The sequence below is a fragment of the Microplitis mediator genome, chromosome 5, assembly GCF_029852145.1.
Source record: "Microplitis mediator isolate UGA2020A chromosome 5, iyMicMedi2.1, whole genome shotgun sequence".
In the NCBI taxonomy this organism is placed as follows: domain Eukaryota; kingdom Metazoa; phylum Arthropoda; class Insecta; order Hymenoptera; family Braconidae; genus Microplitis; species Microplitis mediator.
In genome coordinates, this window is record NC_079973.1 from 1,852,431 (window position 1) to 1,867,300 (window position 14,870).

The 14,870-nt window shown below is 33.0% G+C and overlaps 2 protein-coding genes across 11 annotated transcripts in view; one reads left to right on the plus strand and one right to left on the minus strand.

Moving 5' to 3' along the window:
- Window positions 1-14,870, plus strand: part of LOC130668172 (protein sickie) — a 105,397-nt gene that overhangs the window by 41,906 nt on the left and 48,621 nt on the right. For 7 of the 8 annotated variants that reach the window (XM_057470326.1, XM_057470322.1, XM_057470321.1 and 4 more), the window contains 2 exons: window positions 507-676; window positions 8,902-9,044. In XM_057470326.1, coding sequence (XP_057326309.1) covers window positions 507-676; window positions 8,902-9,044 — 313 coding nt within the window. Of the gene's footprint in view, window positions 1-506; window positions 677-3,953; window positions 4,109-8,901; window positions 9,045-14,870 lie in introns of those variants that run through there. The other variant, XM_057470328.1, reaches the window with a different exon arrangement.
- On the minus strand, window positions 12,950-14,642 carry LOC130668192 (uncharacterized). Of its 3 annotated transcripts, none has more exons than XR_008989962.1 (3): window positions 13,806-14,642; window positions 13,513-13,705; window positions 12,952-13,148 (listed from the first exon to the last, which is right to left on the minus strand). XR_008989962.1 is itself a non-coding variant. In XM_057470362.1 (3 exons), exons 1-3 carry the CDS (start codon window positions 13,825-13,827, stop codon window positions 13,145-13,147), a joined length of 237 nt encoding a protein of 78 aa, XP_057326345.1. In that variant the 5' UTR covers window positions 13,828-14,642; the 3' UTR covers window positions 12,952-13,144. The 3 variants fall into 3 exon arrangements, 2 of the variants coding, with proteins under 2 accessions (XP_057326344.1, XP_057326345.1); XM_057470362.1 differs by having other exon boundaries at window positions 13,513-13,723; XM_057470361.1 differs by having other exon boundaries at window positions 12,950-13,148; window positions 13,513-14,642.

Genomic DNA, 14,870 nt, shown 5'->3' on the forward strand with positions numbered 1-14,870 from the left:
CGATTCAATCTATCGAAATGGGCTTTGGAATAAAGCAGATAAAGCGAACGAATGTCGGGGCGAAGGTATGAGTAATGATTAGCTTGAGCGTTTGGTCGCGGAAAAAAATAAAATAAATAAAAAAGTAGTCTTTCATTTTCCCTCAACGGTGGGCATTTTTTATACCGAGCCTGTGCCATTTGTTTTCGGGCCACCGCTGCAATTTCCTGCACCGTCGCTTGTCGTTTAATTTGTTAAAAAGCGCGGTTCCCTTCCTATCCCTGTAAAGAGTTGATACGGATACGGGGACAGGATCGCGCTGTAAAGGATGATCAACTGGGTATCGATCGACCGTTAAATTAATTTTCTCGCCTGTAATATAAATTTTGTTGCCAGTAAATTTAATTATTTTAATAATACTAATAGCAATAGTAATATAATAACAGTAACAGTATAATAAATTTGAGCATTAATTATTATGGGATAGAGAGTAATTTATATTAATGGAGTAATTAATTGTTATGTAGGTGGAAAACGTGAGTTTATGCGTGGGTGCGCTTCGTGTCCTCGGCGCTGATGTGGGTGCTGTCAATCCCGGGGAACTGTCAACCGGCACCTCTCTGAGACCCGTTCTCGCACTACTGTTCGCTTTATCCAGGCACAAACAGCGGGCTAAGCAGCTTCAAGACATGCCGAGGTGAGTTCAAATATTCACACTTACTATTTTCTTCTTTACCTTCAAAGTTCTGTATTACCCTGATAGCAAGACTTTCTGGTCAGAAAGATGCTGTCAATTAGTTGCGGTCTTGACGACATCTTCAGCCTTTGTAACTGTTGACTACAAGTTGACGTCAACTTTCTGAGAAAATAAAAGAAAACTTTTCGTCAACTTATGAAATGCCGACTTTGCCTTCAATTTTCTTAGAAAGTTGACATCCAGTTGTCGTCAACTTATGGAAATTACAACTTTTGCGTTCAACTTGGCTATCAGCAAAGTGCTGTCAGTTCTTTCGGTCAAATTAACGTCAAGTTTACGGCGAGTTCTGCTGCTCCAAGTTTTGACTATAATATGAGTACAACATGAACAACAATTTGACGTAAATCGACAGCCGTAATAGAAATTCAAGTTGAATCTGAAAATTGCCATTAAATTACTGACACAAAATTCTAAGGAGCAAAAATTAATGTCAATCTGAAAGTTGCGAGGAAAAAACTTGAATGGGCAAAGTTTAATTCAAGTTATGTCAACTATTTGCAGTCAACTTGACATCTTATTTCGGTTGTCCATTTCCGGCTTGTGATCAAAACGGTTGTCAGGGTAAAAATTAAAACCTCTTTTATCAACTTGCACTAAAATTATCATCACAATGCTGCCATCGATAAAACAGGTCTTTAAATTTATACCCGCCGGTAATTGTCCCAGTTATGACTTGTCGGTAACTCATACAATCGGTAATTTATATAATCGGCACAAATATCTATAAATTATAAATCAAAGATCGCGAAGAAAAAAAACGAGTAGAAGCTAAAAAAATATAAATTTAAAATTCCTTATGTCTACTTAACTTTTTTTATTCACGAAGACTTACGAGGATTAAGATCAGCCATCAATCAAGTAATTTATTATTGAGACAAACTAAGTCGTAAAATATTAATCAAGACTAAACATCTTATATATAAAGTTTATTTCTAGATTATAGATTTATTTATTTTCTTCCCAGCGTCTCGGGTTTTACTTTTTCTCTTTCATTTTTGCTCATAAATGTTAAGTGACGCTTTAATGGCCATCGTCTTCATCGCACTCAACATCGCGGACACCTTTAAACTAAAACTAACGTCCTCTTTTCCTTGTATCATTTTATTTTATTTTTTCCTTCGCCGTTGACTCGTGACTCGCGACTTCTTTACTGCAGCAATATCATCAAGAAAAGCTTACATTTTCCTCTTTATTTCCATTTCCCCCTTCATAAATCCCCGTATAAATACACATATATATATTTTTTAATTTATTTATTTCTGTAGCTTTTTATATTATACTGGAAGCTCGTTAACCGCAGATTCCCAGCAATTTTATTTCACATCCACTCGAAAAGATTCATGACAATTCACAGCATTAACATTTCCATATAACCGCGTATAGAACCAGTACAGCACCCTCGTCTATTTGCACGTCTGTATATAACCCTGCATGTACACAATAAAGTTATGTTCATTGTAATCAAACTTGTCGACATACACGCAATCAATAATTCATCCCTTCTCATCGGTATATATCTGCACCCGCGCGTCAATCTGTTATCTGTTTAAATATTTTAGATTCAAAATTCAAAATTTTCTTTCGTTACACAAAATTTTGTTTGACAAAAAATAGAAGTTAAATTTAAGGGGGATAGCCACTGTGAGGATCGAAAAAATAAGTGATTTTCGAGAATTTTTTTGACTGGAATAATAAAGGAATTTGGGGATCGGGTTTTTTTTGTTTTCTAAAGTATACATTGAAGATAATTCTCCTAAATTTTCATTAAAAAATATCATGTTGTTACAAAGTTATAAGCATTTTTGTGGAGCAACAAAAAAATTTCCCCCACCACGGTGTCATCTCTAACTCAAAAACGGATTATCAGAAACAAAAAAACCAAACGGCGTTGTAATCTGTATGCATTTGGTTATCGTTGCACATAGGGAATTTTGAAAATTTGGATTTGAAAAAAAATGGCGACATATTAAAAATTTATTCGTTATTTTTTCTCATTTTTTTGGATTCAAACAGCCCTAAAAAATCTTAAAAATCAAAATTTTCAAAATCTCCTACGTGCAACTTTAGCTACTGAATAGACGAATACGGCAAAAAAAAAAATTTGCGAATCGGTTCATATTTTTGAAAATTACAGATGCCACCAGTTCAAAAAAAGTAGTTTCGAGAAAAACGCGTTTAAAGTTTTTAGTCGATGCAGCGGTCAGTTGACGCTGTCACAAAAATAACTATAACTCGAAAAATATTCGGAATTTTCATATAAAACTTTAGATACAAATTTTTGAACATACACTTTGATTTAATAAAAAAAAAAAAAATTTTTTTTTTTTGAAATTTCAGAGGCTATCCCCCTTAAAATTAATATAAAAAAATTCTGTCATGCTTGACATGGATTAGCATAATAACAATAGGTCATTATCTTTAAAAAATAAATATATAATAATAGGGTTGAATATATATATAAAAAAAGAAACCTTTGTTCGGACAACAAAATATCGTGGAAGTGTATTAATCCCATCCAACATGTATCACAGAGATAAAATATATATATGTGAATATATATGTATATATATATATATATTGGGTGCAAAGCGTGTGATATTGTCCGTGTGCGTTAATACATCCGAACATTAGCATGTGAATGCGTACTAAAAAGTGGTAAAAAAAATCAAAGTGTTGGTCTGCTCGACCATTGGTCGGATTCACGGGAAAGCCCGTGCGTATTGGCAGCCGCGATGCCAACAAGGGAGGCTGTATGGTTGAGATCAGGAGCGCGAAAGAGAGGTAGGGTGAGGAACAAGAACAGAGATAATAAAGAGGGACATAGATGTCGGGGGATGCGTGAGTCTGAGCGAGATGACTGAGCGTCTGTCGTCCGCGGAAGGGGATAAGAGTGAGAGCGCGCCACGTGCTATGGGAACTCGTAATGGGGAATATGCCTCTGCCTACTCTACGGCTCGCGAGTTGGTTGTTGGAGTTTGCTGGTGTAACTACTGAGAGCATCAGCACCACGAGTTAGTAGTAACGGCCGTAAAAGCCATACCAGTTTAGTCCTTGATACCGATAGCACAGGACGCGCTCTAGTTTACACGAGTTCCCAGGATGACTGACCATGCGAGGGTTCCATGTCACCAGAATATTTAAATTTACAATGTTCTTAAATAACAAATTTAAATAACGACCATGTGAAGTGCTCGGGAAAATGATTATTTTCAAGTGATTAATTTTTTTTTTTTTTTGGAGTTTGAAAAAAAAATATTTGATGCGGTACAGAGTCAAAAGGCTTTTTTATAAATAATAAACAATGGGAAATAGCGGAAGCAGCGGGAGTAACCGGAAGGTGCGAAGTTTACCGAATTCCCCAGAGGCTCACAGGTTCGGAACAATTGTTTCATTTATTTTAATATTATTATTTTATATTATCTTTTATGATAGTGTTGTTATTATTATTATATTATCCGACATCACACCTGGGTAGACGAGATGATCTTAGAAATTCTGTAACCGTTACTCACGTCCGCAATTTAACGTCAAGTTTCCTTGCAGCTTTTGTATTATTATTTATACATTAGCTTTTAAAGGTATATTGAGTTTAGTATTTCATACATATATATATATACACATATATATGTATATATGTATGAGTATAATTATAGATCGCGGGTGTAGTGAGCTGAGATGAATAATATAAGAGAGAGGTGCATCTATATTGAGAAAAAAAAAAATATATATATATATATATAAACCAGATTCATCTTTGTATTCCTCCGGGGTTTATAAGAAGAGAAGACCGGTTGCAACGTCTTTTCCTCGGGCTCAACACCTTTTTCGCGCCAACGTATGTGCGATGTATTGTAACACGTGCATTCTTATTATTAATCACCTGGGGCTTAATGTATATTTTTTTTCTTTATTACTATAAATATTTATTGCGGTTTTGCTAATAGAGGATCTACGGATGTGATTATGGAGATCGGTACGGTTATTAAAATCCATGAATTATTTTTTCAACGCTGGTCTGATACCAGCGAAGTGTTTTGTGACACTGGTTCACGTGTCTCGGGTTTTGTTTAAAAATAATATAAAACAGCGATGTATAATATAATAGAAGGAGTGTCCTGCGGAAATGTAAGATAGCCAGGACAGACGTGTCTTGTACAAGTGGGAGGACCGGTCGTTGGACGTTTAGTTCATGGACAACGACCGGATTTTTATAATAAAATTATTCACGTCCATCGCGTGCTTGCACATATAGAACTTACTGATATGCTTCTGCTATTACATTTACAAGTGTCGCTTACCTGGATTAAATTACGTATTGTTGTATTTTTATTTATTGTTCTTTTTTCTTGGAAGAATTTTTTTTTTTACTGCTTCAAAAAAATTCATATCGATCTCCATTAATATTTTTTTTAATTAACGGTAATTTTCTTTTCAATCTAGACACTCCCGGGGGAGTATAAAATACAAGATAGTCTAAGAAAAAAAAAAGTAGTCTCGTAAAAGGACCGAGGGAGTATTCGAGTAGCAAAAAAAAAGTTAATTTTTTTTCCATTTAAAAAATAAATAAAATACACAAGTGGTTTGTTATTGATTTGAGAGTAAAGCCACCGTATTAAGAGCTTTTATTTTTGTTATAAAAAAAATATATATATATTTTTTTTTCTATCAAAAATTCAAAGTTTGCGATGATGAGCATTGCACTGCGCTTGACTTCTTTGACTTTGATTTATGATTGCCACTCGCGATTATTTAGCCAGAGCTCGAATTTGTGTTGCTTTTCATTTGGCTCTCCCTCGCTTGTGTGTCTTTCCTTTAAAACTGTAGGCCTTTACTTTATACAAAACTTTATACTTTTACCTCTTTGCTTCTTCTTCTGGCTTTGCTTCTTCTTCTTCTTCTTCTTCTCCTTCATCTTCAACTTGGTATATTATTCGTAAGCTGCTACTTCTCTCTTTATTTAGAGTAAGAGTTCAAAGACATGCATGTACAAGAGTAGCAAAGAACCAGTGACTCAATGTTTTTAATGTGAATGGTCGCTGAAATAGATTTAACGTCACGGCCACATATTTATATATTTTATTATCCCTTGAAAACCTCAAGTAAAAAATATCCTTCATTTTTTTACTAACAAATTACGGGTCAACATAAAATTAATTAACCCGCAGATACCGGGTACTAAAAATATAAATTACACGAGTTGTAAATGTTATGCTTCAAATTAATGTGGATGAGAAAGTTGTCGCGTGTATGCCCGTCAAAAGGATCCGCAGTATAACTTTCCAGGAAGGGCCGCGGGTCCTTTCTCTTTGCCCACAATTCTGATCTAAATTTATCTGAAGGTTGAAACTCCAGCTATTGTACTTACCAATACATTCATATATATGTATATGTATGTGTAACACATATATATATATATATACAAGTTGATATGTTGTATTTAAATGTCACGTGAAAATACCTCGTCGAGCAGCAATTATCTCTAATTGCTCGAGTGAATTAGCAAGCTCGTTCACCCAAGACATTTGAGATTTGCCTACTCCATTGTAGTACCAAATTATAAAATATAATTACAGTTTAAAAAAATGAACAATATATAATAACAAAAAAAATTAAGTATATTAAATTGATGGGGTCTTGTTGCCAAGCCCAAAAAACACAGCCAATACACAGAGACGTTTCTCGTTTGAAATTCTATGGTGTCATAGTAAAGCCAGACTTTGTTGATCACCTGCAGAAATTTGAATAAACACATGAAAAAATTACTGTGGTCATGGTAAAATTGACAGCGATTATACCACAAATTACATGATACTGAAGTTAGCCAACGTCTAATAATTTTTGGATTTTTTAAAAGATGATAAATTATAAAAAAAAAATATTTAAAAAAATTTCACTTATGACGCGTTTTCATTTGTTTCTCAATTTGCACTCAAGTAGATAAACGTTACTATCTTTGTTGCACTTGTACAGTAAATGGAAACTTTGTCCAAGCTTTTCTCGTAAACAAATGGAAGTTGTCAAAAAATTGAAGTGCACTTCGCTAGTTCATAGAGTAAAGCATCAGGTCTGTGTCTTTATTTAGCGTTTAGGGTTTTTATCTCAGAGAAAAGCTTGGAGAAAATTATCTGAAAACGGTTCTTATAGTCTTTTTGAATTTCTACATGTGCATTTTTTCAGTTTCTTTTTTTCTTCAAATTTAATTGTTCAAAATAAAATCCTGAAATTTTTAATTGTCTGCTAACTTCAGGATCATCACAAATTACTGTAACCATTGTAAATTTTACTATGGCTATAAACTGTAAAAAAATTTCGGAGTGAACGCGTATTAAATCCAGAGTAAAATTTACTCCGAATGGGAGTGAATGTGAATTGAAATAAAATCTAGATCACTCCGAAATCACTTCTCTGAAAAAACAAACTCCGAATTTACTCCGTATACGGGTGATTTTTTTTGAAACTCCGGAACTCCGAGTGACAGAGTGAATTTCGAATTTAAATAAAATCCGTAATCACTCCGAATTTTTACAGTATAGTAATTTTTCCATGTGTTTATTTAAATTTCTGCAGGTGACCAGCATGGTCTGGTTTCACTTATGGAGCCGTAGGATTTTAAAGGAGAATAATTTCTCTATGTATGTATTACGACTACTATTTATTGATTATCATTATTGTTTATTGTTCAAATATGCGCTGATGTAGATGTAATTATAATCTATAAATTGTGCGGTAGACAAAATCAATATGTCTATGGAATTTGAAGCACGCGAAATCCCATCTCTCTGCCTGTGTACCTATATATATATATATATATAACTAAAATGGTTTTCATCTCATTTACCACAATGGAGGGTCCGGTGAACATGCAGGTAATTAGTTGAATCCTTCAGAATATCTTCTCGAGTTCCAACACATCGGTAGTAGCCGGTAATGGCTGAGCGATCTTAACTTAACTCCAATCACATTTGATCATCTGCTTTTAAGATATTAAACTTCGACTATTCGAACTCTTGAATAATCGATACTTCATAATTTATTATTATTATCAGCCATTTCATTAATTAACTGCAGTAATTATGCAGCAGACTCTATCTATTTTTGAAAATTCAAATTTAAAAGATCAATACTTTTTTTAACTTCCATTAAAAAAATTTGAAATTTATTTAAAAATGAAAGTTATTTTGATTCGATTTCTGAAAAACATTTTTCTGACTATTTCCACTTTTCTGTCACACGCTAAAAAAAAAATGCAGTAACCGAAAAAAATTCATTTTTTACTTATGAGTCACGAAATTTTTCAACGACTTAAAAGTAACTTTTACTGTAATCTCAACTTAAAGTAAAGCATTTCTTGCAATTAGTAATAAGTAAAATCATTTTTTCTGCTTAATTACCTACACTACAGTAATGGGATTAAAAAAAATTAAAGTATAATTGATAATTAAAAAAATTCATTTAAATATTAAATTTTTCGAACAACAAAAGAGAATATTAATTCTGAGAAATTTTAATAAATTAGCAGCTATGAATCAATGTATGAACTAATATACATAACAATGTATTCAGGTCATTTTACCGTTTTTTTTATTTTGTAGAAAAAATATATTTAAAAGCTTAAAACAATTTTTTTTATTTAAAATAAATAAGGACAGAAGACGTGTTCGGAATGATGGTACGAGTTATTAAGGAATACATTATACATTTGTCGATTTTTCATGCTACACCATCTTGTAATGTCTGTTTTTGTTATTCACATCAACAATACATCCTCTCTCTTCCTCTCTCTATATATATGTACATCTTAGGTTTTATTTAACATCACGTATCCCTTGGCGTTCATCTTTGTGTAATATATTTTTGTTTAAAATAAAAAGTACAAAGAATGTACGATCGGAGGTTTTTAATTTCTCGTACGGTTGATATAACGTTCAAAGACTCGAGTGTTTTCTTGAGAAACGTACGTCGGGATGAATTCTAATTCAGATAAAAATAAAACCGAGTAATGTGTTATATTAATACCGGGACTGTGTGTTCAACGTTTTTAATTTAAAGTTACCAGGTTTGAGTCCTGGGTTCCAGGTTCGGGGTTTAATAAGGAAGAAGCTTGTGGATTTTACAAGACAAATTTGAACATGGCATATATTTATATTAATTTGTCTTTGTTACAGACTACCATCGCCGTACAACAAACAGACAGCCGCAGGGGGTGGTTCGACAAGCATCCCCTTGCCTGCCACCGTCACTGCGACAAGAAGATGCCCTCCGGACAAGGTCAGGCCAGTCGCTGCCCCCACACATCAAACACAGCTCAGTAAGTTTTTCTTTCCCTCATTATTCTCTCAAACTATTATTTTTAATCATTATAATCTACTAAGGGAAATTTGGACAGGATACTTGCGGTAATTATAGGCCATATATTTCCTGTCAACAAAAAAAATTATCCGGTTTTTCGACCTCTACATTTTCAGGATTAGTTTTAATAATTTTTCATCTTCAGGAATTTTTTAGGGAGACATTTTTTATTCAAACAATTTTTGTTCATGGAAATTTCCCCTTCCGGAAGGTATATAAATATTGAAATAATATAATAGGATAGAAATAAAAAAAAAATAGTGAAAATATAGTAGATGGAAAAATTTTCATTATAGAAAATAATCGAATGACAGTGAAAAAAAATATTTCGGTAAACTTTTCAATAACGTTTTTTTAAAAACTTTTATTTGAATGCAGGCAAACAATCGTTTATTCGCGTAATCGAAAACTGGCTGTATTCAAATATCGCACAACACGTTTTTGTCTAAATATTTTTTATCTAAAACTTTCGCCCGTCAATTTAATTGACAAACTTTTCCATGAAATGGTTTTTTTCATATTTACTATAAATAAAATCAACCTTTGATCAATAAACGAAATGCAAAAAGCAAAGACAGAGAAGAAAAAATATATATTTTTTATATACCTCCAGTTAGGAAAGATTTAATGGCCTACAACTCCCTTTTCCTGTCCAGCCTGCGTGTGATTTTTCCTTTCAACTTTTTTCCCTTTCACAAGTAGAGAGTTTCCCGTCGGTAAAAGGACTGAAAAAGAAAATAAAAGAAAAATAATAACAATTTACAGCAGCAACAGTCGCAGCCAGAAAAAGGGGAAAAAAGTTTATAATCAAACCCTCTTGTATCGACTGATCCTCTCGCGTATCCTCGCAACATAATTACCGAAAGGATAATACAATTTTAGCAACACTAGTATCCAGAGTCTTAAATCACTCTTTAATTTAAAAGATCCACAATCTCCAATGGTATTTTTTTTAATTTTACCTTATCTCCCTTTTTTCCGTCCGCTTAATCTCCGACGCGTATCAGTTGTCGCTGCTCCTATCAGTCCCTCAGTGTAACTACCGGCTACACTAGACTACATCCCCCAGTAATCTTAATAGTCAATCAAAAGATACTCGGGTATATATTTAATGTCACATAACAGTGTGGGTAATTGCGAATGACATCCCTGGATCTGGATCTCCTCTACTGTCATCTCCTTTATCCTTTACGTACTTAAACTAACAAAAACCCGCGTCCATTAGCCAACGATTAGTTCTGTCCGATCTTTTTACAGTGATAACATTCAGTCAACTCAATACTAATGAGTATGAGTAATCATCAAGTAACAAATCATTCAAGGACTTAAGTTTAATCCTTAATCCTCAATCCTGTTTCTTCTTTCGTTCTTTATTTTATGCCGTCTTTTGAGCTGACAATCCTTTTAATTGACAATTTCATCAAACTTTTAATAGCCAGGTCTTAAAATAAACGTAATTTTTCTTTCATTATGTGCGAATTATATTTTTGCACATCTTAGGGTTTACGGAGTGAAATCGGATTTAAATAAAACCTAAATTTTCTCAGATAAAGTAGAAATCTTCTCCGACCAAGACAAATTTTTTTTAATCAAGACAAATTCTCTTGGATCACGAAAACCTTGACTTGGTTCCCGAAAACGTTTGTCTTCCAAAATATTTTCTTGACTCAAGATAACTTTTTTTAACTTCCCGCTAAGAAAATTGAAAATTTTCAAAAATTCGGGAAGTTATTGGATTCGGTCCGATTTTCAAAAACCGAATTTCTATCAGATTTTGCCGTTTTGAGGTTCTAGGAAGCTATCCTGACTAATTTCACGATGATGTCCGAGTGTATGTATGTGTGTACGTACGTACGTACGTACGTATGTATGTAAACATTCATAACTCTTGAAGGGATGAACCGATTTTGATCTTCGAGGTGTCATTCGACGCGGCTTGTCAATATCTTGAAGCTGTAAAAATTTGAGCTTAATCGGTAGGGTGCGTTCGGAGATATTTCAAAAATACAATTTTTTCAAAAATGTTTTATTTGGATAACTTTAAATTTGCTCGATGGATTGATTCCAAAATCTAATCAGCTCTAAAACTTTATAAGCCGCGTCGAATGCCACCTCAACCATCAAAATCGGTTTATTCGTTCAAGAGAAACCGTTGACGAAAGAATTCAAAAAAAATTTTTTTTTTGGTTTTTTCGAACGAGCTCGAAAACAGCGGGAAGTTTTGGGGCTGGCCCGCAGGGTTAACCGATAGACCGATTTTTTCTGTGCGTAATCACTTCAAATTCACTCCTGATTTTTTTACAGTTCATTAAAAAATTAAAATATTAATAATTATGAGCGATTGCGGTCTGCGACTTTTTTTTAGTTCAAGACCCAGTACTTAGGATAAAAATAAAAAAAATAAAAATTAGAAGCCATTAGCTTTTAACAACCCCTTGGTAGAAGAAACTAGACTGCGTATAGAGATAGTGCTCTTTCCCTCGGTATCCCAACGTACAAACATTAAAAAAACTGTGGCTTGTATATTTAAATGTCGTGTTCATCATTTTATCCTTTTCTCTCATTTGTTGTTTTTTTCTTACTGTATTCCTTTGTGTGTATTCAAATATATGGATGTGTTGTGTGCGTGTGCATGTGTAGTGCGTAGAGAGTGATACATTGTATCCATTGAAACTCGGAAGCGTGTAGAACGATATTACCTACAGACGTGTAACTCGAAAGCCGAGGGGGGTGGACTTTCACTCACATGGACTACTCTCGGACTGGTAACACCCTACACCCTACACCCTAGACCCTGCTTCCAACATACTTGCCAACCCGTCGGTTTATATGCTTTCATTTTCATCTCTCTCGACTACATTTTGGGGTGACTATGACCAGATGTGCGCTCTTGTTCCCTCAGGGTTCCATAGACTTTTACTTTTTCTGATACGCAGGCGTCACAAAAAATATAGAATTTTTCTAACTATTTTATGGGGAAAAATAAAAAAGGGAATTGACTATATGCATGAATTAATTTATGCAAGACAGTTTTACTTTTTGCCGATAAAATATTCGGGAAAAAATTTTATTATGATATTAAGTTTAGGCTAAATATATGAGGTGTTTTTGTAAAAGTATATTTTTGTGGACCTTGAATCTATATTTGTTGAAAAATTTGTGAGATAGATCGCGTTAGAGGATCAACTTTAAAGAACATATGTTATGTATGTTTATGATCAGATCAAAGTTACGCTATTTTTATTTTAAAAATTTTAATAGACCTATCAAGCTCTTGAATGATTGATTAAAATCGAGCTTTAAATTTATAAATAAATTTATCTTTCATTTTTAATTTATTCAGGCTCGAGCCGCGTCATTAATCATGTCGAGTAGATTATCGGAAAATTATTTATACAAAACCAAACGCAGTAGATTTAACACTCAATCAATATTTATATAAATATACATATATATTTCTGATACAAAAGCTGAAATTTTTGAAAATTTTTTTTTAAACTTTGAATTAAAATGAAGACTCAACCATTGAACATACGACAAAAATCATCTCTTACAATCTTATAGAGCTTGAAATTCTGTACAAAAAATATATCAACAAATTTTTTCCGAAATCCAATAGTTCAATTGATATTTCAATCAAAAGCAAGACAATAAAAAAATACATTTTTGGAGTAAAATTTAAATCAAAATGAAAATCATGATTATCAGTTTATTTTTTTGAGATATAAATAAAACAAATATAAAAAAATATCATATTACCGGAAGTAGTATATAATTATCAGAATCTTTATCACGTGCGAGATACAGAAAAGTTTGTTTTACTTAAGGGGTTAGGGGTACTCAGGGGTATGAAAAAATGATGATTTTCAATAATTTTTTTTTTGTAGTTAATTACTTTATTTGACAAAAATAAAAACATAGCTTTATTAGAACACGTTTCGATTTGACTTCACGAAAATTTCAAAAAAAAAAATTAATAATTCAAAAAGTTATCGCTGTTTTTGTAGAGCCCGTTCCTCCCGAAGTCCTTTGCGGTGATCATCATAAGTCCTTGGAGATTCATCTAAAATCAATCGGACAAGAAAAATTAGTTTTATTAATAGATAATCTTGTGCCTGATCGAAGCTTTTTTTTTTTTTTTCGAAATTAACAAAATGGCGGCCTCAGGAAATTTTTTTCAAATTTTCGAGAAAAAAACCGACAGTTTATTGTTAAAAAAAAATCGAAATTTTTGAAAAAAAAAAAAATCCTTCGATCAGGCACGAGTTTTTAATGTATTTCAAAAGTACAATAAATTTTATTGAAATCTACCGAGCAGTTTTTAAGTTACAGTGATCACCAGTTCAGAAAACATAGTTTTGAGAAAAACGCATTTAAAGTTTTGCTATGGATTTATGTCGAATTATAAGAATTATTTAATAACTTACACTGAGTCATCTATTCCTGGACCATATAATAGCTCTTCAGCCGACATAGCAGCTTCCAAAATATCGATTTGCTGGTGCCTACGTTGCAATCGACCTTCTCGGGTGTTATCATTAGCGCGCTTATCTGCTACTTTGATACGTGCAGCATCCATTCTTTCTGCATACCGATGAGAATTAGGCCCACAATTAAGTCCTAGTGTATTCATCAAGACTAATAATGAATTTATACCCTCATTAAATATACACATAGCAACGTATGCAGCTATTTGTACGATAGTAAAACTAGTATTTACCGTTTTTGGGCATATTTTCCATACTAGTTGGTTAAAGCTTTCATTATTATTCTGATTGAATCCACCTACACATCTTGAAAGTAAATTTTCATTACTAAGATCTTCGTATATAGGCTTGATAGCTTTTAAAACATCAGAAGGTAAAGGAGAATAATCGTGAGAAAAGGTATCAAGCTCTCCTCTTGCTTCAGCGCGCTGGTAAGAGCACCAAGATTCTTCGCCTTTTGGACACATATCATGATTCGGTTTTTCATCACTCGAGCCGTAGTGATAAAAGGTTGCCATTATAGCAGATTTCATATTTTCAACAGGAAGGAATATATTCATTTCCACAGTTATTACATGCAACTACAATTTTGAATCCCAGCCCACGTGTACTTGCTGTTTGAAACACTACATTTCCATCACATTTTTTACATTTTATAAGAGCAGAAATTGCAGTGAATACCTGAATAAAATTTATTATTCGAAATTCAGTACTGCTGTCTTCAGGTACATCATCTTCAGTGTTTTGTTTTAATTTTTTAGAAGATGTACTCTGAATACTTTCATCACGTTCGGCTGTTTTCGGATTAAAAACATTCTTTCTTTTGACTGAACGTGACTTATTAATTTTTTCAGAACTCCGAAGTTCTCTTGAAACCTTTCTAGAATCACGTCCCATGGTTAATAATTTAATTCACTTGAGAAATAATTTATCACAAAACTATCGACTGATCAGTGCAACGACTACAGGTATACTGGCAACCAAAAATTATTTTTCAGTTCTTGTACTACCTACAAATTGTGAATATATGTAGAAGGATATATATATATATAGAAGGATATATATATTTATATATCCTATATATATATATATATATATATATATATATATATATAATAATAAATACATTAAAATGGGGAGATATTCATGACAATGAAACCCGAAAGGTCGGTTGCTTGCAGCTGTTTCTAGCTACCTGCTCTCGAATGCCACGTAGCACCCGAGCGTCCTTTGGTCATTGTTAAATAACTCGAAAAGAATTTGTCGGATTCACTTCAAATTTTCACACAATATTTTTA

What these genes read in the sequence shown, in the direction of transcription:
- LOC130668192 (XM_057470361.1), bottom strand. Translation starts at nt 14,132, where the DNA reads ATGAATATATTCCTTCCTGTTGAAAATATGAAATCTGCTATAATGGCA.